The following is a 26,099-nucleotide window of genomic DNA, read 5'->3' as shown; positions in this document are numbered from 1 at the left end:
CCCCTCTAAATCTATATTTATGCATAAAATAGTGGTACATGAATGAATGAATATTATGTTGAATGAATGATAGTAAGTTCTCATGTCTGTAAACAGGCTGGTTTTCTATTTTTCACTTGGATGGCATCTTTTTATTTTCTTTACTATTGCTTTAATGCACTTTAAGACTGTTTTTCTTATTTGAAGTTCATTCAGGAGTACCAGTATCACTTCCTAAAGTCTTTAATCTCGCATTTATTAGTATACAGGTTAATGACACTATTGAGACATAAATATCCAATGTAGAAAAGCAATTTCTTACTTGAGAAGGATTAGGAGGGTGGTGTAATGTCTTGGAATTATATCACCTTAAAATTATATCCCTCTAAAAATTCCTTTTTTTCTCAACCTTCATTCACTTTTATTAAGCAGCTGGAAATTGCTGCCCATTTGGGATGAAGGCTATAAACAGATTACATTATAGATGCTAACTCTAGCTAAGACAATGACATTCTTCTTGAGGCTGTAAACTAATAAAGATATACCTGTAATACCATATGATAGTATAAAGGACAGAATCAATAGAGGATTTCTGTTTCTAAGAAGTCTCAAACTGTTCATGTATCAGTTGATTTTTATGAAGAATGAGTGAAGGTGAGCCAAGTGCAGAGGAAGTATAATATGCTCAAAGGCCCAGATATAAGATGGTAACTTCTGAAAGTATAAGCTGTTTATTGTAGTCAGTACATGAGTGTTAGAAAAATATTGACATAGGGAATATGAGGCTGGAATGGAAAGGATAAGTCAGGGGGTCCAGATCATTAAAGATTTTGGATGATAGTCTATACCTAAGATCTTAGACCAGTGGTTCTCAACCTTCCTATGCCTCGACCCTTTAATACAGTACCTCATGTTGTGGTGACCCCCAACCATAAAATTATTTTCGTTGCTACTTCATAACTGTATTTTGCTAGTTATGAATCGTAATGTAAATATCTGATATGCAGGATGAATTTTCATTGTTACAAATTGAACATAATTAAAGCATAGTGATTAATCACAAAAACAATATGTAATTATATATGTGTGTTCTGATGGTCTTAGGCGATCCCTGTGAAAGGGTCGTTCGACCCCCAAAGGGGGGTCGCGACCCCCTCGCGACCCACAGGTTGAGAACTGCTGTCTTAGACAGTCCTGAAGACTCTAGGGAATAAATGAAGAATTTCAAGTAGGACTATGACATCAAGTTTATGTGTTAGGATAATCACTGTGAAATATGATGAGATGAAATATGGCTAATCTCTCTTTCCTTTTCTAAGATTAAGTTGTGTTTTTATTGAAAACGAGACAGGAGAAAGTTCATAGTTCTGTAATAATTGTTTCTTTCTTATACAGCTTAGTCCCTAGAAATCCTTTCGTTTAGTTATCTGCCATATAGAAAGAACTGTTGGGCTTGAGGCAAAACTGATTTAGAAAGAAAACACAGGATGATTTGAGACAAAGCATTGGATTTAGAGAAAAGATCTTTTATCCCTATCCGAATCCTGTCACCAACTCCTTTTCTAAGATCTAGGAATGCCAGTTAATCTCTGAACCTCTTTTTTCTATAAAAGCTAGGGGTAACAGTGAAATTAATAGAAGAATTTGAAAGTTTCTACTTATTTTTAAGTCTAGTTAATTTTGGGGTCTGTGGGGTCTATATATTTGCCAGAGTGTGTATGTACATATGAGAGAGAGAATAATAAACTTCAGGTGCAAATGTTGAACTTGTGTTTATTCTAGCTAAGGCAGGAACTGATCCAAATTCCGCAGCTTGGGCTGCGTATTATGCTCACTATTACCAACAGCAAGCACAGCCACCACCTGCAGCTCCCACTGGTGCACCAACTACAGCCCAAACCAATGGACAAGGTAACTATGGTAATAAAACTTTTTTTTTATATATACGTGTTTGTGTGTGTGTGTGTGTATATGAGAGAGATGGCGGGGGGACGACACCTGTGTTTGGAATTATATATAAAATGCATGTGGTACCCCAAAATTCCTAATTCTTACAGCTTTGGTAAGCAGACTTTTTAAAAATAGGTTACTTTTTTATCACAAACTTGTATAAAAGTTGTAAGATATATTAGAGAAGAGGAACACCCAATAACCTAGTTATTAGTGTTTCATCCCTTATTAACACTCACCCCCACCCCTTTTTATTACCTTCTCTACCAGGTGTCCATGTCCATTATCATTAGTCTTTGTCAGAACCATTATGGCCAAGCTGTAGAAATGATGCCTCATTTAAAATACTCCTTTCTGTATTAATCCAAAAATCCATGTCCATCATGCAGCCCTCCACATTAGTTGATCAACATTGATACATTATTACTGTCCCAGTACACAGTCCTTAATTCAGATTTCACCATTTGACCCAACAATTGTTTTGTGATCCAGGATCCCATCTGGTAACATGTTTTTATGAGTTGTCAGGTCTATTCTGTCTCATCAATCAGGAAAAAACGGTTTGGTGTTTTTTTTTTTTAATGTTGTAAAGAGTACAGACCTTTTGCTTTGTGGGACGATACTCAGTCTTTTGTTATGAAGATGATGTCATCCTCATGAGGTCCTGTTTGTGGTATGGCAAGAATACCTCAGAAATTATGATGTGCTCTTGTGTGTTACATCAAGAGGTCATATTTTGATCTGTTTCTTCCCTGGAAATGGCAGCCTTTGGTTATCTGCCATATAGAACTGTTGTGCTTAAGGCAAAACATGGTGACTTGGTTATATTGGTGTCTGCCAGGTTTCTATACCATAGAATTACAATTTTTCTCTTTGAAAATTACTATTTTCTGGAGAGTTATAATGAGACTAGACTACTAATCTGTATCTCATTGGCCTTCGCCTTCATTGATTAACACCTGCCTCATTCATTCAGCTACAATTATGATGGTAATTTCTATTCCCATTATTCATTTTACATTAATAGTTGGTAGTTTATTGTCAAAAAGAGTCCTGCCCCTCCCCCCCCTTTCCTGCTTGCTTCTTTATTCAGTTTGGGTTCCTGTTTTATTCAATAGGTTGTATTTTAGACTGTCTACTATTTTGATTATGGAATTGTCCTAGGTTTGACTAGTCAGGAGTACTTTCAAGATCGCTCCTATATCCTTTTGACATGCCTGTCATTCTCTAAGCATTTTCTTACTTTCTTGCAGAATAAGATGCTCATTTTGTGCTCTCTGGGCTCCAGCCCTAGAATCAGCCATTTTTCCAAAGAGCCCTGATTCCTTTTAGTAGATGATGGTATTTAGAAACCAAACTCAGTGTGTTCATTTCTACTGAGGCGTCATTGCTTCTAGCTCCTTTCAATGTACAGAACTTATGTAATTTAGGTAAATACATACATACCTACATAAGCATGTATATGTGTTTAAATGTATGTAAAATATATATATTTTTTAGACTGTGCATTCATATCACCTACAATTAATTACATTCTTGTACTTCAAGGTTCTTTTTAGCCTTTTCATGTTTATAAATGGTGAGGGACCTGGTATCCTCGGTGTGTTTTCTTATGTGACAAGTGAATTTACTTGCATGCTCAGTGTAGCCACTCTTCCTTCCAAATACATAGACTATCTTCTCTGTCCACCAACTTTGTACCTTAGTGTACACCAGAAGGGGTACCACTGTCACACAGCACCCTTCCTTCCCCCAACTCTTCCACTCAAGAAAGTGAAGGAAAAGACCAAATTGTCTCTTGAAAACTTGAATCTTTTTCTTTTCTTTTCTTTTTCTTGAACAAGGTGATCAACAGAATCCAGCTCCAGCTGGACAGGTTGATTATACCAAGGCTTGGGAAGAGTACTACAAGAAAATGGGTATGTTCTACATTTCCTTTTTTATACATTTAATTAAATTGAAACATTTAGTAAATATTACTCTAGAAGGATGAAGATTTCAATAAAAGCATGTTTGTATCATGTTTTTGTTTCTTTGGGCTTTCACTGATTAACTTTTAAAATCTTAAAAGAATAATTGAGCAAGAATGCATTCCAAAATCACTAAACGTTCAGATGTTTCGAGGTCATTACAAATAGTAATTCTTAAATTTGTGATTACATAATAAGGAAACATTTTTATTTGTAAACCCATTTGTCAATCATTTACCAATTGAAACTAAAAATTTTTCTCCTGGCACATATGACATTGTATATTACCTACATTTTTGTTATATATGTTAGTAGCCAAAATGGCATAGGTTAAATTCTAGAGTGCCAAAAGAAAAATATGTATGTGTGGTATTATAATAGTGTCCCCCCTTTTCTTCAGGGGATACGATAAACTCCAAGACCCCCCCATGGATGCCTGAAACCAGAGATAGTAAATGTATAAATTAGGCACAGTAAGAGATTAACAATCATTCTGAAATAAGCAATTATGGTAATACTAGAGGCCCAATGCATGAAATTCGTGCAAGGAGCTCAGCCCTCACAGCCTGGTGGCCTTGTGGCCCCGTGGCCCCGCCCACTGGTCTTTCTGGAAGATTGTTCTGCCATCTGGTCTAATTAGCATATTAGCTCTTTATTATATAGGATAAGTAAGGGTTTCTTGAACACAAGCACTTAAATACTGGAACAGTTGATCTCATAACAGCTACCAGGAGACTAACGTATGAGTAGCATATACAGTGTGGATATGTTGGACTTAGGGAGATGATTCACCTCTTGAGAGGGAGGGAGTACGATGGATCCAGATTTCATCACACTTCTCAGAACTGTGCAATTTAAAATGTGAGTTGCTTATTTCTGGGACTTTCTATACAATATTTCTGACCACAGTTGACTAGAAAAGGGGAGACCATTGTATTTTTGGTGCAAAATAATCAGATAAGTAACCTACAGTGACAGAGAAAGTTACTTAAATGGCATTTTCATGTATGAAAAAGAAAAAAACAATCACCTAAAAAGGCCATTTTCATTCAATATCTGTAGAGGACTGTGTGCCAAGTATAGTGATAGATGCCTACAGTGTGATTGTGGGAATAACAGCTAGGAACCCTGCCCTTCTGGTTATCATACTCTAATGGAGGTACAGTTGTTAATCAAGTATTCAGCAAATACATTCATACATACTGTTATGAATGAAAAGAACTGTCTTCACTAACACTTTACATGTGCAGATTGAGAAACAGAGGTCACAACTACAACTAAGTGGTGGAACCAGAATTTGATCTCTAAGAGGTCCTAAGTAAAAAATTTGCCTTTTTCAGGGACCCTTTGTACAAGTTTTTTGTTTGTTTGTTTGTTTTTCCAGGTGCTTATGCTCTTGGTCATTTATAAACAATACAGCTTACAACATAGCCAGTTGTCATAAATGAAAGTTAAACTTGCCCATCTTTCACTAGTATAGAAAGACATAGGTGATAGAATTTTTTCGTAAGATATAGTCTACTTGTGATTCTCAGTGTAAATTTTGATGTTTTCTTTGTCATTTTCACAGGAAAAAATTATAGTAATATTTTCTTGTATAAAAGTACATACACCTGGTGATAAGGATTTTTTTTACACAGCTGATTTGTTTAAAGAAGGAGAATTCGTTTTCCTGCCCAGCCAGTGTGGCTCAGTGGTTGGGCATCGAACTAAGAACCAGGAGTTCATGGTTCGACTCCCAGTCAGGGCATTTGCCCTGGTTGCAGGCTCAATCCCAGTGTGGGGTGTGCAGGAGGCAGCCGATCAATGATTCTCTCTCATTGATGTTTCTATCTCTCTCTCTTCCTTTCCCTTCCTCTCTGAAATAATTTTAAAAAATATTTTTTTAAAGGCAGTTTTATAAAGAAAAATTCAGAGCTCTCTTAAAAAAAAATGTGCTCTGGCTAAGCAGTCATAATAAAGATATATTTTTTAAAAAAAGAAAAGACAAATAATTTTCCCTGTTAGAATGACTTTCAAAGAAAGTCATGCAGCATGTTATTCTTGAGGCTATAAAAGATTCATTAATTTACTTTTTTTTTGACCCAGTTTATTTCAAGTAGTTCTGTAACAGCTGAAACTCTGTAAAAAGATAGTTTAAAAAAAAAACGTTTAACCTCAAAACAGTATACTGTAGTTACAGTGATTGCATAGTTTATTGTCCAAACTGGGATGCTATTTAGAATAACTGGAAATCATTTTGTGACAATATAGTGGTCAGGACCTCTGGTCACCTTAATTTTTATGAAAAAGCTTCACCATTTTAAAGATTTAAGCATGTAAAGGTTAAAAATCATTAGGTCCAATTTGTGTTTTCACAATGGGTAATATGCCAGAGATGTTTCATATTTTTTTTTTTTTGTAATCTTCACCAGAGGATATGTTTTATTGGTTTTTAGAGAGGGAGGAAGGGAGAGAGAAAGAGAGAAATCAATGTGGGAGAAACATTGATCAGTTGCTTCCTACACATGGCCTGTCTGGGGATTGAACAGCAACCTAGGTATGTACCCTGACTGGGAATCGAACTCACAACCTTTTGGTGTATGGGATGATGCTCCAACCAACTGAGCTATCCAGCCAGGACTGTTCCCTGTATTATTAAAAGTGGGTAAAAACAAAGGCCTATTAGTAGACTTAAGTAATTACTGGGGAATGAGTATGATTTCTGCTTTATTATATTTTATTCTTTCTTTGCAACATGATCATTAGTAAATTTGCTATTTAACCATTTTACATTTTGTTTGCCCAAAATGAATGGGTATGTTGAATATAATCTGCGAGGTCTTAATACCATTCAAATTTTTATGAAGGGTAGATACTTCACTTTGCCTTTCTTTTAATTTTTCATTTTCTACCTTTTCCCTACTTACTACTCTATTAAATTCTAATTTTAGAAAAAGTATGTTGAACTGTCTTGAATCCTTTGTGGAGAAAGATGATAAATAAAAATAATTAAATAACACCACATTTGACTGAAAATTTTCCTTAACCCCTTCCTTCACCTTCTTTTTAGTTGTGTGTTTTTCTGTAGCATAATGGTCAGCTGTTAATTTTATGACCAAGGTGGGCTGGTGGTTGAGTGATTTCATGTTATTATTATTTATTTTTTTTATATATATATTTTACTGATTTTCCACAGAGAGGAAGGGAGAGAGATAGAAACATCGATGAGAGAGAAACATCGATCAGCTGCCTCCCGCACACCTCCCACTGGGGATGTGCCCGCAACCCAGGTACATGCCCTTGACCGGAATCGAACCTGGGACCCCCCCAGTCCGCAGGCCGACGCTCCATCCACTGAGCCAAACCGGTTTTGGCAATTTCATGTTATCTTAAAGGAAATAATGTTAAGTGTGGTTTTTAATGATACAAGGTCAATTTTTTTTTCCTATCATAGTTCTTTTTGTAAATGATTGGTTGCTTAACTGATCTAATTACAAGGTACATTACTTGTCCTTAAGATCTATTTAGAATAAGCACAAATAAGAGACCTTAAAGCATTAGAATAATACAGTTCAATCTTTGAGATTTTTAAATGGAAGGAAAGAAAGGTGTAATAAAGTATCAGTCAAAGATCTTTACCTCCAAATCTAACTCCCTTATTTGGAGAGCCTAAGTTTTACTCTTCCAGTGGCAGAACAAGGATTTCCTGGGAACTTGGTTGTTCTGATTCCCAATCAGTGCCCTCTTCACCAAATGAAGCAGGCTATTGTAGCTTTTAAAGCCTAATTTCAGCTTTTCCTATCAAGAACAGGAAATCTCCACTAACATTATAAATTTGTCATTATTTGCTTCTTGATAAATAAACCTCTTTTGAAACATGCAGGTTAAGTTTTTAAATTTGTTTTGTGAAAACATTCTGTTTTCTGGGATTAACAGAATTTAGGAGAGGAATTCTTTTTAAAGACAAGATTCTAGAGGGTTATAGAAGGCAATTTTAAGTCATACAAGCAAAGACGGCAATCTGGGGGGTTGGATATTTTTGAAGCTCGAATGAAGGAAACTTCAAGTAAATACCCTGTGAACAAACAGGTTTTCAAAGTAGAGACAAGCAATTTCTATTTTGAAGATGGTAAGTGAAGGCATTTTGGAAGAAAAGTTTGACTTGAAGGCTCTTATAATGTTAAGCACTGATATGGTGGACTTGTAAGCGTTAGCCTAAAATGGGGAGAGAGTGGTTGTTTGAAGGATGCTAATATATAGAGATAACCAAGTATGAAAAAAATCTATTCAAGCGAAGCTGGCTCTTGGGCTATAATAAAATGTTACATGTGAACTGTAGAGCAAGTCTTACTTCTTGAATGAGATGAAATTAAAGTCAAACTCTATACATTGTGAAGCTGTATGTGAATATTAAGTGGTGGTCTGTTAAAGTATAAACTAAACTATCTGGCATCAACACTGTTTTTGAACTGAGGGAAAGAATAAAGGGGAGCAAGTTAAGGACATGTCCTAAAAAGGGCAGAGAAGCACAAGAGGCTAGTGGACAGCCAAATCATAAGTAGATCAGATAGGAAGAGTCTTTCCCTATTTTCAGCTGGGCAAAATGAATCACATCTAGCAAACATAAAAACAGCTTTCTGTATGTATGTGCTCCAGTATTTTTTGTTTAGCTGTAATTTTATAAAGCCAATTGAATTACATATTAAATAAATGCTGTTCCAATAAAGGAACTAAATAGGTAAACACATGTTTTCTTTCTCCCTGACCTTTTATTTTTAAAAAATGTTTATACCGTTAAAAAAATTGGAAAAATAGTAAAGCAAATACCCATATTTATATTTTTCTACCCAGAATCACCTTTTTTTTTTTTTTTAAGTTTGACATATGTACTTTGTGTATATACATGTTTTATGTGCCTGACACATTTTCAGAGTAAGTTGCAGGCTGGTAGCTCTAAATAAATTATTTCAATAGCAGCAGCCCTGTGGAAGTTTCTCAATGGTTAAGCGTTGACCCATGAACCAGGTATCACTGGTTCGATTCCCTGAAATTTATATTTTTTTTTCAGTAGTAGCAATACAAAGACCATATTTAAGTGTGGGGAGTTTTTATCTTAATCCAGAACCTGTTTAAGGTTCGTGCATTATATTTTATTGTTGTGCCTCTTTAATCTCTTAAATTCGGAAAAGTCGCCTTGCCTAGTAAAATAACTGCTCATGAAGGCTCTTGAGTTTTGTGTTTCATTGATCTTGTTGCTTAGAACCTCGTTGGTAATTGTTCTTTATGTCCATCAGGTTATTTATAATAAAATTGTGTTGTAATTTGAACACATGTATTAAAACTTTAAACATGTCATTAAAAAGGTATAGATTAGTCTTTATATATATGTACACATATATATTTATACATATATGTAGTTTATGGGTTACTAATCAGAAAACAAATCTTTGGGCAGGTCTTAAAATAATAGTCTTTGCATTTTATTTAAAATATGTACTGTAACAGATACACATGAATGAGAGATCAAAAAATAGTGGCCCCGCCCACCAGTCACTGCCAGGGAACCATAGACTATTTACATGAAGCATTTAAAAAAAACATTATAGTTGGCCATGAGGCACTTTTTAAAACAAAATTTGGAACATTAATAGTTTATAAATTCTTTAATTGAATCAACATCATGCTTATATCTTTACCTTAATTAAATTATATGGATGGGTTTGTTTTTATTTTTTATTAATAGTGATGACATAATGCAAAAAGAAAATAAAGAGCATTCTAATTTTTTTATTATTACAGAGTAGTTTTCTGACACTGGTGAAAACTTAAGCAAGCAATTCAGATCCTCTGCTTTTGTCTTTATAAGCTATACTTACAGTGGATATAGTTTTGTATTTAAAAGGGGGATTAGATCAACAAGGGCAGACACAGGTTTATTCGAAGGCTTGGGAGGAATATTATAAGAAGCATGGTATTGTCTTCATTAGAAATGGGATTCTTTTGGACTTTCAATTGTGGTTACAGTAACAAAGTTCTGTTTTCTCAAAGGTCAAGCTGTTCCTGCTCCTACTGGTGCTCCACCAGGTGGTCAGCCAGATTACAGTGCAGCCTGGGCTGAATACTATAGACAACAAGCAGCCTACTATGCCCAGACAAGTCCCCAGGGAATGCCACAGCATCCTCCAGCACCTCAGGTATAATAAATTTGTTGATGTGTTAAAAACTCCAGTCATGTTTTCTGCATGTTTACTATTTTGTTTGTTTGGGATTGATTATGTTTGCCTTTTTAATTTTTATATGGCAAAATATAACTAAATGAAGGACTATGATGTACTGTTGGGTTGCTTTTGGCTTTGTTTTTTTTATAATGCTTTATGGCATCTGAGTGCTGAACATTTCTATAATGCCTTTAATTTTAAAAATAAATTTTTTTCCCCCAGGGATTTGCAAATCATGCAAGAAGCCACCACCATTTATATTAACCAGTTTTTCTTTCTTAAAGGATTCACTCCTGAGTTAGCTCCATTTAAAGGATTTTCTTTAACTTTTTGTGTATTTCTTATGTATCTCTTCTGCACAGGGCCAATAATAAGAAGTGGACAATACAGTATTTGCTTCATTGTGTGGGGGAAAAATACCTTTGTTAAATATATGGATGCAGACGACTTGATGAAGATCTTAATTTTGTTTTTGGTTTAAAATAGTAGTTTTTTTTTTTCTTTTGAAAATGTACAAAATATCTATCACTACTGATAGGAGGTTAATATTTCTGTGTAGAAATGAAAATTGGTTTGTTTTTAGTATTTAGTGTAGATGTACACATTCCAGCAAATGTATTTGCAACTATTATGTGGTCAATGCTTTGTGATATAAATGTACTTTTTCAATGTATACTTTCACTTTTAAAATGCCTGTTTTGTGCTTTACAATAAATGATATGAAACCTCCTGTGTCGGTAAGTTGGATATGTGGGTAAAGAATTCATAATTTCTTAGCAATGATAAATTAAGATACATATACACAAATATATAAGCTTTCCCCATGAAATATTAATTGAATTTTTAAACACTGGCATGTTTTTTTTTTCCCCTTGCAGTATAGTAATAGATTGGAGGATCTTTTCCATTTATTGTATTTGGCTGTTTCAGCACAAGTAATCCTGATATCTTCTTTTTTTTTTTTTTTTTCCTTCTGTTTGATTAAAAACTGCATGTGTATACAATGATCTTTTGGTATACTTCCATTGAATTAACAGTGACATTTCCTTTTATACATGACCACTGTTTCAGACCTGTACTGCTGCTATAACAGTTAACCTTTCTGTTCTTAATTTGATAATTACTTGATTTCCAAGACTGTTTCAGCATAACTAACTTTAAACAGTTTTCAGATAGTGAATATGAGTAGTCTGATAAGAACAGTTTTTTTCATGTGAAGCAACTCTTTCAATGTATACGATATTAGTGTGTTTCTTTTTAAATTAAGGGTAGAAAAGTGAATAGTTTGCAAAAAAGTATAATAGTTACAGTGCATCTGCCATTGAAACATTATTGAGATATGGAAATGTTCAAGCTCTTTTCCTTTTTTTTCTTTTTGCAGTATAGATAAGCTTTGTTTTGTAAATGCACAAGTCCAGTCATTGAATCAACTTAATTTTTTTATGTACTTGAAATCATTTTATTACTCTATGACACTCATGCTGAAGTTTTGATATTTTGTTGAAATCCATTGTTTTACTCTGCATATTTGTTGGCTCTTTGCATATTAATATATTAGACTACATGCAAATACAGTCTGTCTTGCCATTGTCTGTTGAAGTGCAGGTTTGATCCAGCCAGTATAGAACTAGCTCTGTAGGGGTGAGGAGGACTGTGCTGTGTATCATCCTTGATTGTGTTCCTTCAAGGAGCATTGCACTGTAAGTACATCAGAATGACAAATTGATGAACTGCAACAGTATCTTTTTGTCAATGTTCCACATAATGTAAATGCCATACTTTGTGTGAATATTATGTTGGAATACAGTGCTGATATCTTGGAAAACCATAAATGCTTCTTAATTTAACATAGAATAATACATAGGTCTTTTTTTTTAAGTGAGCTCAATGGGTAAGTATTTTTTATATGCTTTAGCTATAGCTAAAGAAAACTGATCATTAACAAAATTGAATAGTATTACTCATTGGTGCTCCTAAAATATATTGTTTTTCAGTATAATATATGCATATTTTGTATATTAATAATGAAAGACTTGAAATGTATCAGACAGAAGTGGTTTTCAGTTTGCAAATATATTAAGCAATGTAGCAGTTTTAACACCATTTCATAAATATGTTCTTTCATTGGTAGGGAGCACCATTTGTTGTTTTGAATATACTGTAAAGGAAGATGTACAAGAACATAAATGTTGAGATTACCTAGGGTAGAAAATTAGCAGTACAGTTCATTGTGGATATTTTGAAATGTTTTTGATTGTTTTATAGAAGTTAGAGTGACTTCCATTACCCTTATGTAGATATGGATATATAGCTCTAGTTTGAAGTTTAATCCTTAGGGAGTTAGTTATCTGTTATCTTTAAGAGTAGGGTATTGACATGAACAATTTCAGTATTTTGCATGATACTGTTTTATAGATGACCTTTAGGAAAGTGGTACATTTATTAATTAAACTGAAGAGATAGTTCAGTTAGATTCAATATCATAACTCACAAATTGGAGGCTGTTGATTTTGATTCATTTAAACTTTAAAATCTTTATTAATTGCAAACAGTGCAATTATTTATGCTTCACAGTGCCTTCCCAGACCTTCCACCTTAGGTTCTGCTGCAAAAAGCAACAGGTAAGCACAACCTAAGGACATATATAAATAAATATTTCAATACATTAATGTTGTCCCTGTGAGGTTTTTGTGGTTGTGTATTCAAAAGCAATCTGCTACTGCTTCCCCAAAGTGTATCTTGTTATTTATGCTACTATTTCAGTGGAAAGTCTGTAAGTTGTTCAAACAGCTGTTTACATTTCTAGGTAATGTTTTTATTTTAATTAAACAAGAAAGAATGATGAGTAGATTGCTGCTGTAATTGAACTACATCACCCTTTGTAATCTTTTCCCATAGAAAAATTGTTACATTTAAGAAAAGGCAATTACATAGATTTTAAGATTTAGGAAGTCACTTGGTCAGAAAGTTCAACAGCCTTCACAATCTTTTTAAGATTTATAGGACATTTTCTTTGACCTCCAAAGCTATTGAGTCTTTGTTTTTTTCTTATTCGTGAACTAGAGCAATTCAGTAAGGCCATTATGGGTGAGAGTTTTATTATGTCTCCTTTTTAGACAGTTTGGGTTTTATAACTTTTATATACACTGAAAAAGGAAAAAAGTTATAAAGAAAACTGGCAGTATGTTTTGATAAAAGGCATGTGCATCAGTGAAATGGTAACTGTTTAGCAAATAACCTTGCATAATCTATAGCAACCAGTATTTTTCTGATTTATAATATTTTAATAACTGACGCTGAATTTATTTCATTTTTTTTTTTTTTTTTTTTTTTTTTTTGCCAGTTTAAAATGTTTGTGTGTTCTTATTGATGATTTTGACTGGTACATATTTTGAGTTAAGATGAATGTTTTAAAGCAGCATCATATCAGTTTTGTTTATTCTATTTCTAAAATGTGCTGATCCTTTTAAAACTCCTGCTTATCTCTACAACAAAGAAAAATATTCAAAAATACTGCCTTCATTTTCACACACAGTGCTGAAGATGCTGCAAGCACCAAATCATAGCTCATAAAATCAGGTCCTGAGATAGTTACCCATAAAGAGGAATCCTTTGAGTGTATGCCATTGGTGAGCCGATGAGCATGGACCATAGAAGGGCTCAATGTAGAAGGTAAAATTGGCGAATCATAATTGAGAAATATGAAATGTATTCCCATACATAATATGGTATAGGGTATAATGTACCTGCTTTTGATCACTTCATTTTAAAGTGCTATTCACTTGCTCTTAAATGTTCCGTGAACTGTTAAGTTTCATAAGTTATGTAGTTATTGCACCACATTTGTGTGTGTGTGTGTGCGCGTGCGTGCGTGTGTGCGTGCGTGCATGTGTGTGTGTTTGATAGTCAATGATAGGTATGTTAAGATAATATAAAGGAGCTCTTTGAACTTTCAGAGATTGTCAAGTTTGGGTTAGCTGTAGCTTGCATTTTTACGAAAGAAAATACAGATGAATGCTAATAGATATTGGGGCATTGTTTCTGTCTTATGAGAAATTTTTGTCATTACCATAAGCCTTCACTAATACTGCAAACATTTTTTTAATGGCGCTAATCTTAACCTTGAAATTAATGCAAAGCAGAAAAGGTGAGCCAGTTGGTTTGAATACAATGGGTGTTAGGAGTGGTAGAAACAATGTTTAGTTTAGATTGAAATTGAACTGACTTATTTTATTTTGCACTTAAAATTTTGAAAATGTTTTTTTTTAAGATATGTTAGTGTGATACTTAGAATTCTTATGTTTTGATGTTTCTTTTAGAAATGAGAAGTATGCTTTTATTTTTAACAAATGGTTAGAACTAGTCATTTAATACTAGTTGTTTATAGACATTGTAAAATATATCCTTAGACAAATACCTTGGTAGTTAATTCAGAAGGGTGGGTTTGGGTAGGAGTAGCAGAGTACCTTAAGAGAGAAAGAGGAATATACGCAGAAGGGATAACATTTCATTTGTGTGAATACTCTGCCAAGAGAATCAGTTCTATGTGCAAAGTTGTCTGTTGTCTAGAATAGGGGTATAGAAATTAGTAATCAATGAGGATGTCTTATTTTTAGTTCTTGACAATTCTGCCTCGTTTTAAAATGTATTTTAACAATACCTAAAAGATAATTTTGACTCTGAAAATAACCTTATTTTTTGCTTAGTCACTTGAGTTTTATTGCCACAGTATAAACTTCTGAGGGATTTTTTACATTGGTGTTTCTAAGAAGCAAATAAATCCCAGGGTTTTATTTTCTTCATTTATACCCCTATAGAAACTCTTAAATGTACTTGCACATATATATATTTTTTCTTATGCATGCTCGATGCATTTTCGTCCTGAGAAAAGTGTTCTCTACAGAAACTACCCGTGTGTAAAAAGAAGATTGGCTTAAAATGGCTACTGTGATGGGAACAGTGTCTTAGGGAGATGCAGCTTGGACTGGAGGTAAATTGAATACTTTACAAACTGTGGTTTAGAGTTTGCTTTAATGACATTGTATGTAAAAGGACACGTGATTGCTGTAATTTTGTATTATGGTTTCCTCAATAAAAAAATAAATGTACATTGATGAATATTATAAGGGAGTGTTTTGTCTTTTCTAAAATACTGAGACTTTTCTTTTAAATATAGAAGTTACTTTATTATGGGTTTACATTGTAAAACAAAATTGTCTTCCAGAAAATTAAAGTATAAAACAACTTGATGATAGAACATGGTAGCTGATTATTTACAAACTCATTTTAAAGACCAGAATTTAAAATTAAAGATTGTGCCATTCCACCCCCCACCCCCCACCCCCCATTGAAATGTCATTTGTTCAGGCAAGGTCACAACATAAATTTGTTTTATAAGCTTGAGCATATATTACACACATTTGAAAAGTACATTCAATATTATTCTCAACACTCAGAACTCTGTATAGGCAGTGGTTTTCATCCAGTTTTCTCTGGCATTTGTTTCTCAGAAGTCTTTAATTTTGTGTTTTTCCCCATTCTCCTCCTCTCCCATAAAAAGAGTGATATCCCAACCCCCTCCTACATCTGCTTCACAAAGGCTCTCAAACTACAACCAAAATTATGTACTAAGGGAAAACTCCCACTCAAATTGATAGGTTCCAAATTCATTGTCTCGGCTATTTCAGACTAATTTTAGGTGTAAATAGCTCATTGACGGCATTCTTTCATGCAAAATAATGTGTTGTTTTTGATACTTTTAAACATTGCTGTGAACTTACGGTAAATGCACAGCCTAAGTTCTGATATAATTGAGTAAATTTCCCACTTTCCCCATTAAATGCACATTAACTTATGCATAATTGGCGATGAATCTGGTGCTCATTTGGAAAGGAGGAAGGTATTCTTTAGATGAGCTTGTGTTTTGAAGACTGCTATGAAAAGGAATTAGAAGTCAACATAGTGGCACTTCTGGTTTCCTTTTTTGGCCCCGCCACAGAAAAGATGGATGTAGTAAGAAAGTCGGAGAGAGAAAGAGAGTTCCAGGCAGAGGGAAGGGGAGCTAGTAGTCATCAGCTAAAAAAGAAGAAGAAAAGTGATTCTTTTTAAAGGGAAAAATTTTTAAATAGAATAAAAGTATTATATTTTTTTAAAAGTGATTAATTCTTACTTTCAATTGTAAGAATACAGGTACTAGCTGCAGAGCCTTTATTGTTGACAGCTTTACACATATACTCTCCTTCATCTTCTGGGAAAGTTTCTGGTAAATAAAGGCAGTAAGTTTCTCCTCTTTCAATATATTGATAGTCTTCTCCATCCTGCAATAATTCTCCTTCAAACCACCATGTAATTTCTGGTTTGGGTTCTCCTGTTACTTTAACTGTAAATCTAACAGGTTCACTATCTACAACCGATGTGTTTTTCAGAGGCTTCTTGAACCACGGAGCTCCTGACCTGGTTTGCTCTTCATCTTCAATAGTGGAGCCATTCATGATGCTTCCCTCCTCTTCTTCCTCCTCTTCTCTTTTCTATATTAAAATAAATACATTCAAGTTGTCACTTTTAGTATAGCAGCATTTTCAGGACAGTGATTTAATCACAATCTTGGAGGTAAATAGGTTTTTTTGCCCTCAAAGTAAAGAGCATGTAAGTGCACCACTTAACAACAGGGTACGTTTTGAGAATTGCATCATTACGTGATTTGGTCATTGTGCAAATATCATAGAGTGCATTTACACAAATCTAGATGGTATAGCCTATTGCTTTTAAGCTACAAACTTGTTACTGTACTGAATACCATAGGCAGTTGTAATAGTATTTGAATATGTAAACATCTAAACAAAAGTTACAGTAAAAATAACAAATGTTTACAAAACATTCCAGTGACTTATTAAAATGGTTTTTTACCCCTCATATAAAACTATGGCTTTTAAGAGCATCTTTGGAAAATAAAGGCTATGTTTGTCTGGTACCTTCTGTAGTGCTGCATCAATTTCCTTTTGTTCAAACTGCATTCGTAGTAACTTTTGTTCTTCAATTCTTCTTTGTTCTTCTTCTTCTCTTGCCTTAGCCATTTGTTCAAATCTAGCTTTCATATTCACTTTATGAGTAAACGGAGCCTCACTTTTTTTTGCAGGCTTGACATCAACATCTTCTTCCTTTACAAAAGTGGGCCAAGAATAAGTGTGGCTTGTTTTCCAAAAACCAAGAACTAAGTATTAATAGTCCTGAAGTTGTCATTTATAATAGGCACAAAATGATTAACATTTGTATACATATTTGTGCTACACTATAGACAGCAGTTTTCACAATACCTTAGTTTGGGAAAGATGAAATTTTTGTTTGTGAGACGTTCTCTTAACAAATGGAATCCTTTTCTCTCAATGTAAAGGTCATACAGTATCAGTGGGATCCCAGTATCTTTATTTCCCCAACTGTCAGTGTTTGTTGACCATACTGAGTAACAGTGGGGATACTACACATAATACTACACATAACAAAATACTCCCATATTAACCACTTCATGATTTCCTTTGTCACCCTACTTAGTTAATAAGTGTCATTCCAATTAATCCCATCCAACAAATTTATTGATGGTCAAACGGCAGAGAAGAATGCAGGTAGAATAAATGGGAAAACAACTGAGGCAATGATGAATTTGGGGAAATCACTTAGGTGAAGAGCGGTGAGTCATCTATTTAGAGGTAAGAGTTGGGAACCATGGAAATAAAAATTGAGAGTAGTGTTTCAACTGTCAAATAGTATGTGTGAGCCAATAAAATCAAACTATAAGGCCATCGTGCGATCACTGACAGCCTTAGTAGAGTGGGGTCATGTAGATACAGTTTATGATTTCTAAAGTACTTCAGTCATACTTGACAGTTTTGAAACTAGGTTTTTTATGGGTCTGTCTAAAGCAGCAGTTCTCAACCTGTGGGTTGTGACCCCTTTGGCGATCAAACGACCCGAAAGGGTCACCTAAGACCATCCTGCATATCAGATATTTACGATTCATAACAGTAGCAATATTACAGTTATGAAGTAGCAACGAAAGTAATTTTATGGTTGGGTCACAACACGAGTAACTATTCAAAGAGCCAGAAGGTTGAGAATCACTGGTAAAGATATCACCATATATATTACAAAATAAGAAAACTGTTCTAGGGTACCAAATCAACTAAATTTTGAAACAAGCTGTAAAGTTTCCTATAGTAAAACCTTGATTTATGGATGTTTTACATCAATTTGAGATATTGCAGCTAAGTTCCAGTGAATGTAGGAGGAGGAATTAGAATAAGTTGAATAAACTGATGAACAAAAACAGATGTAGAGACAAGCATCGATCAGATGCTCAAAACTCAGAGGGAAAGCAGGGGAGGGTGGGGGTGAGGGGGAAAGATCAACCAAAGGACTTGTATGCATGCATATAAGCATAAATAATGGATGTGGACAACAGGGGGTGAGGGTGAGGGCAGGATTGGAGGGATAAGGACACATTTGTAATATCTTATTCAATAAAGAGAAAAAATATTTTAAAAAGTAAGTTGAATATTTTCCGACTTGAATCATTTTTATGTGATGTTGGGAAATCCTTGGGCATCAGACACAACCATATACCTATTGGGTAAATTCTATTAATACCTTCAGATGATAAACATGCCTGCCCATAGCTATTGCTAATGAAGGATGTTCTGGGGTTCTTGTTGTTACAGTTTTTAAATAGGCTAAAAAGTATATGTAAATAGAATTCCTCTGAAGCTAATTGGGGAAAACTTATGAACAGTCTGTTATTAAATGCAGTTGTTTTTTTTGTTTTGGGTTTTTTTTGGAGAGAGAGCGAAACATTGATTTGTTGTTCCACTTATCTGTGCATTCATTAGTTGATTCTCATATGTGCCCTGACTGGAGATCGAACTCAAAACCTTGATGTATTGGGATGATGTTCTAACCAACTAAGCTACTCAGCCAGGGCAATTGTTGCCTTTTCCTAAATCTATGAAAAGCCACATTTTAAAATGTTACAGAAAATGAGTTTCCTGTCATACTAAAAGAATACCTTTTGTTCTCTAGGTGCATTCTTAAGAGGACATTGACACCCCAGCACATGAATATTAAGGACAGTATAATTAGGCAGTAAATTTAAGATAAAAGGGAGCATAAGGAAATGGTTTTTGAGAATACCTTATTAGAAAATTAAACTACAAAGTCAAACACTATAAGGCAATTAAAGTATTTTAAGTACCAAATGAGGTTCGGGTTAAGGGCTACAGGAGCTGGAATGGAATTCCTTGATTAGGGAAGGTTACATGAATGAGTTGGTCCTTAAAAGATGTCTCAAATAGAAGACGTATTGAACATTGACATTTTCTAAAGGCAAAAACCAGATACATGATGGGGGGGAGGGGGGCGGTCCTATTCTGAAGTTGATTGTGCTCAATGCCAAAACTGCTAAGTTTTTAAAGGATAGCTCAATGACCTTTAATATAGAGCAGCGGTTCTCAACCTGGGGGTCGAACGACCCTTTCACAGGGATCGCCTAAGACCATCGGAAAACACATATATAATTACATATTGTTTTTGTGATTAATCACTATGCTTTAATTATGTTCAATTTGTAACAATGAAAATACATCCTGCATATCAGATATTTACGATTCATAACTAGCAAAATACAGTTATGAAGTAGCAACGAAAATAATTTTATGGTTGGGGGTCACCACAACATGAGGAACTGTATTAAATGGTCGTGGCATTAGGAAGGTTGAGAACCACTGCTCTAGAGGGATATGATCAGAGGAATGTCAACATTCTTCACAGGAAACAGTGTTCAGGGCATCCACATGGGTTATAGATCAACCATGTCCTACTATATCCTTTTAAACAAAAGAGAGCCAATAAATAGCAATAAAACAAGAAGTAACCACTTCATTTATTTCTATCTTACATATTTTATAGGGCTAGGTATTACTGCTCTGAGATTTCACTACCTTTAACAAAGGGAATCAAATGCATGCTTATGGAACTTTAGATAGAGCGACATTTATCTTGCTAAAGAACCACCTGATATTTTGGCCAAACAAACATTAAATGTTGGTGTTCTCCAGGGTTTTATCATTTACTTTCAAACTATTAACCGTTTCAAGATGGTTTTATCTATTTCTATACTTTAAAATACTATCCATAAAAGTGACAATCCCTAGCTCCTGCCTCTCACCTGAGCTCAGTACCTGTTTCAGACAGCTTTTACTTTATCTAAATACAGTTCAAACAATGCAGTCCTAGTGTCCAGAACAGTCCCTGGGACATACTAGGCTTTCAAGTAAATTTTTTAATGCATGAATCTAAAACCATCTAAGATGCTAACTTGATATTACTTCGTGTTTTTAAAATCCCTTCAGTGCACCCCGATAAAACAGTTTCTTAACGTGTCATCTACAACCTTTCATGGTCATCTCACCTGTACTTGCATCTTCATCATTAGCTGTTTTTGCACTCTGTTTGCCTCAATAGTAGATTCTTTTTAGTCTTGAGAATTGCACATACTTTCTATTAACAACCTCCTCTGATGGCCCTCCCAGCTTCCACACCTGTTTTACTAGTTGAACATCTGATGAAAATGCATTTTTAGAGAAATATTGGTTGAATGCTCTGGCAGAAAAACATTCCCAGGTCCTATTTAAACCAATATTCATAACCATGGAACTAGTCCTCAAACTGGAAGGGACTTTACAGGTCATTTAGTGATTGCCTCATTTTACATTTGGAGGTACTTCAAATTCATGCTATCTGAATTTTTATTTAGTCATACAGGGTTTATTGGCCTCATCTTTAAGAGAGTAAATGAATAATCTCTGGAGTTTAACTCAAATATATATTGGTTGTACTGATTCAAGCTAAAACTTATGCCCATAAATAATTTTTTGTTTTTTGCTAGAGTGAAACATTTGGTGTTCACTATTGGCTTTAATTCCAATAAAATTGTGAAACAATGCTAGAGTGGAAAAATAATTTCAAAGTCTTTTAAGATCTTGATGTGTTTTTGCTATTTAGTTCCCAAAACTTATTTCAAAGCCAGTGTTAACTTCTGTTGAATCATCATTTTAGTACCATAACAATGTTAAATATAAAATAGTTTACCTCATGGAAGTGTTCTGCTTCTCGCTCTTTAATTTCAAGGTCAATCGCTCTCCTTCTTGCTCGTTCTTCTTCTATCTTTTTCTGTATTTCTTTTTCAGACAACTGTCCAATTTTTTCAAACTTGCTTTTTAGATTTTTAGCTTGAATAGAGCCACTCCTTTTCAATTTGATTAATTCTTCATATTCCCTGCTCAATTCAAAGGTTTCATTTTCTTCCTCTTCCTTAAAAAAAAAGGTATTTTATATATTAAATACTAGAAAATTAGTTTGTATTATAAACATCCAAAAAGTGTTCACCATTTCCTATTTAAAACCCAAAATAAAGGTTAAATAACCTCCCTGCACAATACTTAAATACAACCTGCTAAAGTACGTATATCAAAAATTAACTTTTACTAGGAATTGTAGGAAACTCTTTGTTCAAAGAACCTTGAGATAGGGAGGAGTCAGATATAAGTTCTAGTTCTGACACTCATACTGTGTGGCCATTTTATCGCTTAACTCACTGGACATAATTTTATTCATCTCTATATAATAGAGTCAGTATCTCTAAATGCTTTTTGTCTTAGATTTGATGATGGCTGGTGGCCTAATAAAGTTAAATGTCAGTCTTAATACTCAACTGATACAGCACTTCTACAGATACAGTCTGGTAAAATCCCTACACTTCACTATGTACCATTTGTATTCTCAGTTTTATATTTTGCCAAGAAAAGGAGTCAGTCAAAATTGGGATCTAATTTTTTTTTAAAGAATTGTCTCTCTTCATTTTACTCTTCTTTAATCCTCACACAAGGATATGCTTTTATTGATTTTTAGAGATGAAGGGAGAGAAACAAAGATTAATAGAGAAACATTTATCGGTTGTCTCCCATATGCGTCCCAACCAGTGATGGAACCTGCAACATAAGTGTGTGTCCTGACCAGAAATTGAACCCTTGGTGTACTGGACAACACTCCAACCAACTGAGCTGCCACCAGCCAGGGCGGGATCTAATTTTTTATACCACTTTATTTTGAAAACTTTTCACATTCCTTTCCCTTGGCTTTTCACAATTTATGATTACTAGTTCTTTTCTAAAATTTGTTGATAGTACAGATGTCACCCATTGCTCCCACCCCATCCCAGTCCTTACCCTGTCTATTGTGATTACTAGTTCTTTGTATACTTAGACTAAAACCTAATCTCACTAAATGAAATGGTAAAATATTGCTGTTATTCCTGGTAAACTTTTCCTGGAGAAGACCTACAGTTTTAGGCTGAGGGAGCAAAAAAAAGCAGGGATGGGTTAGGGAAGGTAGTCACAGTGAATGTGACATGAGGCCTAATGGCTTATTCAAGGGGGGAAACATTTCTTTGTACTACCTCTATTTTTTCATCTAGGGGTAAAAACAGACTACTTAAAATACCAGAAACTAATAAATGTATGATATTCATTTTCAGCTTCCTTTTCCAAATAAATGCTATAATTTAGGCTAGACCTTGGAATATTTCCCTATAGCATACTAATTTTATTAACTATATATTTATACAGCCTTTATAGTCTCTTGGTCAGTGAGGGCAAGGAAGTAAATATCCCCACAGGCCCAATGCCCTAACTCATGACGAAGAGGCAACTTCTAAGAAATTGCAACCTCTGCATAGGAACCCCTCAGTTCCTAGATTAGGAGGAATTGGCAAGGGGCTCCCACCAAGTCACCTGCCAAACATACCGTGTCACTGCTAGTCCAAGGTTGTGACAGCCACTGGTTCCCCAACCCTGTTTGCTGTCTGCCTCTCCCCATCAGTGGCAGAGGGAGACTTGGAATGCTGACCCCCTCCCTTGCCCTTCCCTCTCTGCCTATGCAGTTGGTTGGCCATTCAGATGAAGGGCTGCAGCGTCCAAGGGCAAAAAGAAGGTAGGGCCTTGGGGGCATCAGGAGGTGGGAAGAGGGCTGCTGAGAACCCACCATAGGGAGGCAGGATATGTGGGTGAGCCAAGGCTCTGAGACTCAAGCACAGGTTCCATTGTCCAGTCGGCTTTCATAACATAGATTCAAAGTAAATCATTAAACATTTCAAGATGGCAACCTGAGAGCATTAAACCACTAAACATGACCCTTCTGAACATGGGGCCCTGTGAGGGCACAAGTTGCATGCCCATGCAGACAGCCGTGTACAGTCGTGTGTGTGTGTGTGTGTGTGTGTGTGTGTGTGTCTATTTCATTTCAACACTACAGAAGTCACATTAAAATGTGACAGCATCAAAGTTCTATCTTTAGTAAAATAAAGTGACTCAAAGACTTGCCAAACTGATGTTCCCATTAGTATCCCTGGTACTCCCTTAGTTTTATTTAGATTACATGTATCAGTTTATCAGTTTCAACGATATGAGCAAGTACCATAAATGGGTAAATTAAGTACTTCCAACAGCTCTCAATCATGACATAACCACATATAATCATGAGGTCTATGGAAATATATATTTGCTTAAGGTATTGTAGTACTTTCTCAGTCACTTGCAATCTTCTGTATTTTTTAAATTACCAAGAAAGAAGCTGAGTTATGACAGACTAGAAAGTGCACAAAACTGTGAAAACTTGTATCAAGTGCCTCATTGGAGTATGTTGTATGTCCTTTATGTGAATAATAAATACTAACAAAGTTATAAGAAAATATATGTAAAATACTTAGATTAATATTTGTGGAATACAAATGAATATTTTTAAAACCTTACCTCTCCCATTTCTTGTCTCAGTTGTTCAAATTCCTGTTTTTCCATTTCTAGCTTATGCTTCCGTTCTTCCTCTGTTCGTCGTTTTTCTTCTTCCATTTTTTGTTTTAATAATTCTTCAAAATTAAATTCCAGTTTTCCCGGTGTAAGAGATTCTTGAGAGATTGTTTTATACATCTCTGGGGAGTCATCATCTACTACCTATATAAAATAATTATTTTATCACCTTTGTCAGAATTATGCTTACTAGTACTAAAAAGGGAATATTTCTTATAGAAACTATGATTACTAGAATACAAAGGTTGTACATTGAACTAGAAACCAGGAGACCTAAATTATCTTCAAAAATACAAAATAATAAATGGGAGGAATTATTAGAAAATGTAGACTAAGGTATTTTGTGATTACAGAGGAAATGGTGACCATCTATTCTCCATCCCAATGAACACGATGAAATACTTTGAGTTTATACTATCAGTTATTGAAATTAGACATTAAGATCCCCTAATATTAAACACTTTTTAATTGGATTAAAATAAACCTGTGGTAAAAAAAAAATAGAGCATTTCAGTTTAATCACAGTTTTGTCTGAATGAATTAGATAACCCTTCAGGATCCCTTCAAAATCAAGCAGAAATTAATGCTATGATTTTATTATACTGATTTATTTATTGATTTATTATTGATTTCAGAGAGGAAGGGAGAGAGCGTAGAAACATCAATGATGAGAGAGAAATTAATTGGCTGCCTGCCTCCTGTACACCCCATACTGGGGATCAAGCCCACAACCTGAGCATGTGCCCTGACCAGGAATTGAACAATGACCTCCTGGTTCATAGGTCAACACTCAACCACACTGAGTCACACTGGTTGGACTGTACTGATTTATTTATGGTCAGCCCAACTGAAAAATAAATAATAGTTAATATAGCTGCCAGGAACAATGCTAAGCACTTTACATGTATTGAATTATTTTATCTGTAACCCTACGAACGAGGAATTATTAGTATCCCCATTTTAAGGCACTGAAAAGTAACTTGTTCAAAGTTAATACAAATAAGTGGTAAATGTAGGATTCAAATCTTAAAGGTCTTCCTATAATAAAATTACAAATAATGATTTAGACTCTTTTTAGTACTTTCATGAATTCCATGTCTGACTGCCATTTTTTCCCCAGGAATTGAATTTATGGGGTGACATTGGTTAATAAAATTACATGGGTTTCAGGGCTACAAATGTATAATACATCAGCACCCCCAGTCAAGTTTTCTTCCATCACCATTTATCTCCCCTTTACCTCTCCTACCTCCCTCCACCCCACTATCCCTCTTGTAATCACCATACTGTTATCTAGTCTAACAGCCATTTAGATGTGACCTTGGGCAAGTTATCTAGCCAAAGTCTGGGTCTCCTTATCTGCAACAACTTTCATGGAGTTGTCATGAGAACTAAATAAAGTATGGAAACACTTAGTTGTGCTTGACACCATGATAACAAAATGGCAGTTTTATTATTACATTATTCCCTGTATATAGGCAATCTCTAAATTGGAATTAGAAATTTTGCTTTAAAATCATTGACTTGGAATACACTTCACCATGAAAATCAATTACCTACTTCTCTTTTTCTATCTTCTGAAAGTATATATATAAACCTCTGGTTTGAAATAGACAGGGGAAAGAGAGAGGCAAAGGGTAATTATTTGCTCTAAGATTTATATATAACAGGCTTTACCAAAGAACCAGTTCAACTAAGAAACAATGTTTATATGGTCTTATCATCCAAAGATTGAAAACAAAAATTTTAGTGATATATGAATTAGCTGATCTATAATATGAAATGATGATACTTGGCCCTGGATAAGAAAACAATATAAATGAAGGGGAAACTCTCTTTTCTGATAACATAAATGTCTCTAGGAAACTAGATTTTTTTGTTTAATACAGTTTTCCTTCCCTGCACTATTCCACTAGTGAATCACTGGGCCTAAAATCTGCCCCCAGGAGTAGCTTTCCTGATCTTTATAGCTACTTCTCATTTACCATTTCTGAATTATTCTACAAAAAATAAGTGGTTTCACAATGTTTGCAGGGCTTTTGTGTAGAACCCATTTGTGAAGCAAGGATTACCTCACAATGCACATAAAACAG

General features: G+C 34.6%; 2 protein-coding genes across 23 annotated transcripts in view; one reads left to right on the top strand and one right to left on the bottom strand.

Annotated features, from left to right (window-relative positions):
- The window catches only part of FUBP1 (far upstream element binding protein 1), a 36,482-nt gene extending 21,256 nt beyond the window's left edge, over window positions 1–15,226 (top strand). For 4 of the 15 annotated variants that reach the window (XM_070405436.1, XM_070405435.1, XM_070405440.1 and 1 more), the window contains 4 exons: window positions 1,762–1,899; window positions 3,774–3,848; window positions 9,930–10,075; window positions 10,322–10,435. In XM_070405436.1, coding sequence (XP_070261537.1) covers window positions 1,762–1,899; window positions 3,774–3,848; window positions 9,930–10,075; window positions 10,322–10,363 — 401 coding nt within the window. In that variant the 3' untranslated portion in view covers window positions 10,364–10,435. Of the gene's footprint in view, window positions 1–1,761; window positions 1,900–3,773; window positions 3,849–9,929; window positions 10,076–10,321; window positions 10,438–10,461; window positions 10,841–12,673; window positions 12,721–13,634; window positions 13,772–15,002 lie in introns of those variants that run through there. The other 11 variants (XM_070405438.1, XM_070405437.1, XM_070405432.1 and 8 more) reach the window with 8 other exon arrangements.
- A 72-nt stretch (window positions 15,227–15,298) lies between these two features.
- Window positions 15,299–26,099, bottom strand: part of NEXN (nexilin F-actin binding protein) — a 39,186-nt gene continuing 28,385 nt past the window's right edge. For 4 of the 8 annotated variants that reach the window (XM_070405423.1, XM_070405427.1, XM_070405428.1 and 1 more), the window contains 5 exons: window positions 23,953–24,150; window positions 21,236–21,457; window positions 17,071–17,256; window positions 16,269–16,626; window positions 15,300–16,174 (listed from right to left, as the gene is read on the bottom strand). In XM_070405423.1, coding sequence (XP_070261524.1) covers window positions 16,161–16,174; window positions 16,269–16,626; window positions 17,071–17,256; window positions 21,236–21,457; window positions 23,953–24,150 — 978 coding nt within the window. In that variant the 3' untranslated portion in view covers window positions 15,300–16,160. Of the gene's footprint in view, window positions 16,175–16,257; window positions 16,627–17,070; window positions 17,257–21,235; window positions 21,458–23,952; window positions 24,151–26,099 lie in introns of those variants that run through there. The other 4 variants (XM_070405426.1, XM_070405422.1, XM_070405429.1 and 1 more) reach the window with 2 other exon arrangements.

The sequence above is a fragment of the Myotis yumanensis genome, unplaced genomic scaffold, assembly GCF_028538775.1.
Source record: "Myotis yumanensis isolate MYYU_CA2020_CCGP unplaced genomic scaffold, mMyoYum1.0.hap1 SCAF_2, whole genome shotgun sequence".
Taxonomy (NCBI): domain Eukaryota; kingdom Metazoa; phylum Chordata; class Mammalia; order Chiroptera; family Vespertilionidae; genus Myotis; species Myotis yumanensis.
This window is presented reverse-complemented; position numbering and strand designations above follow the sequence as displayed.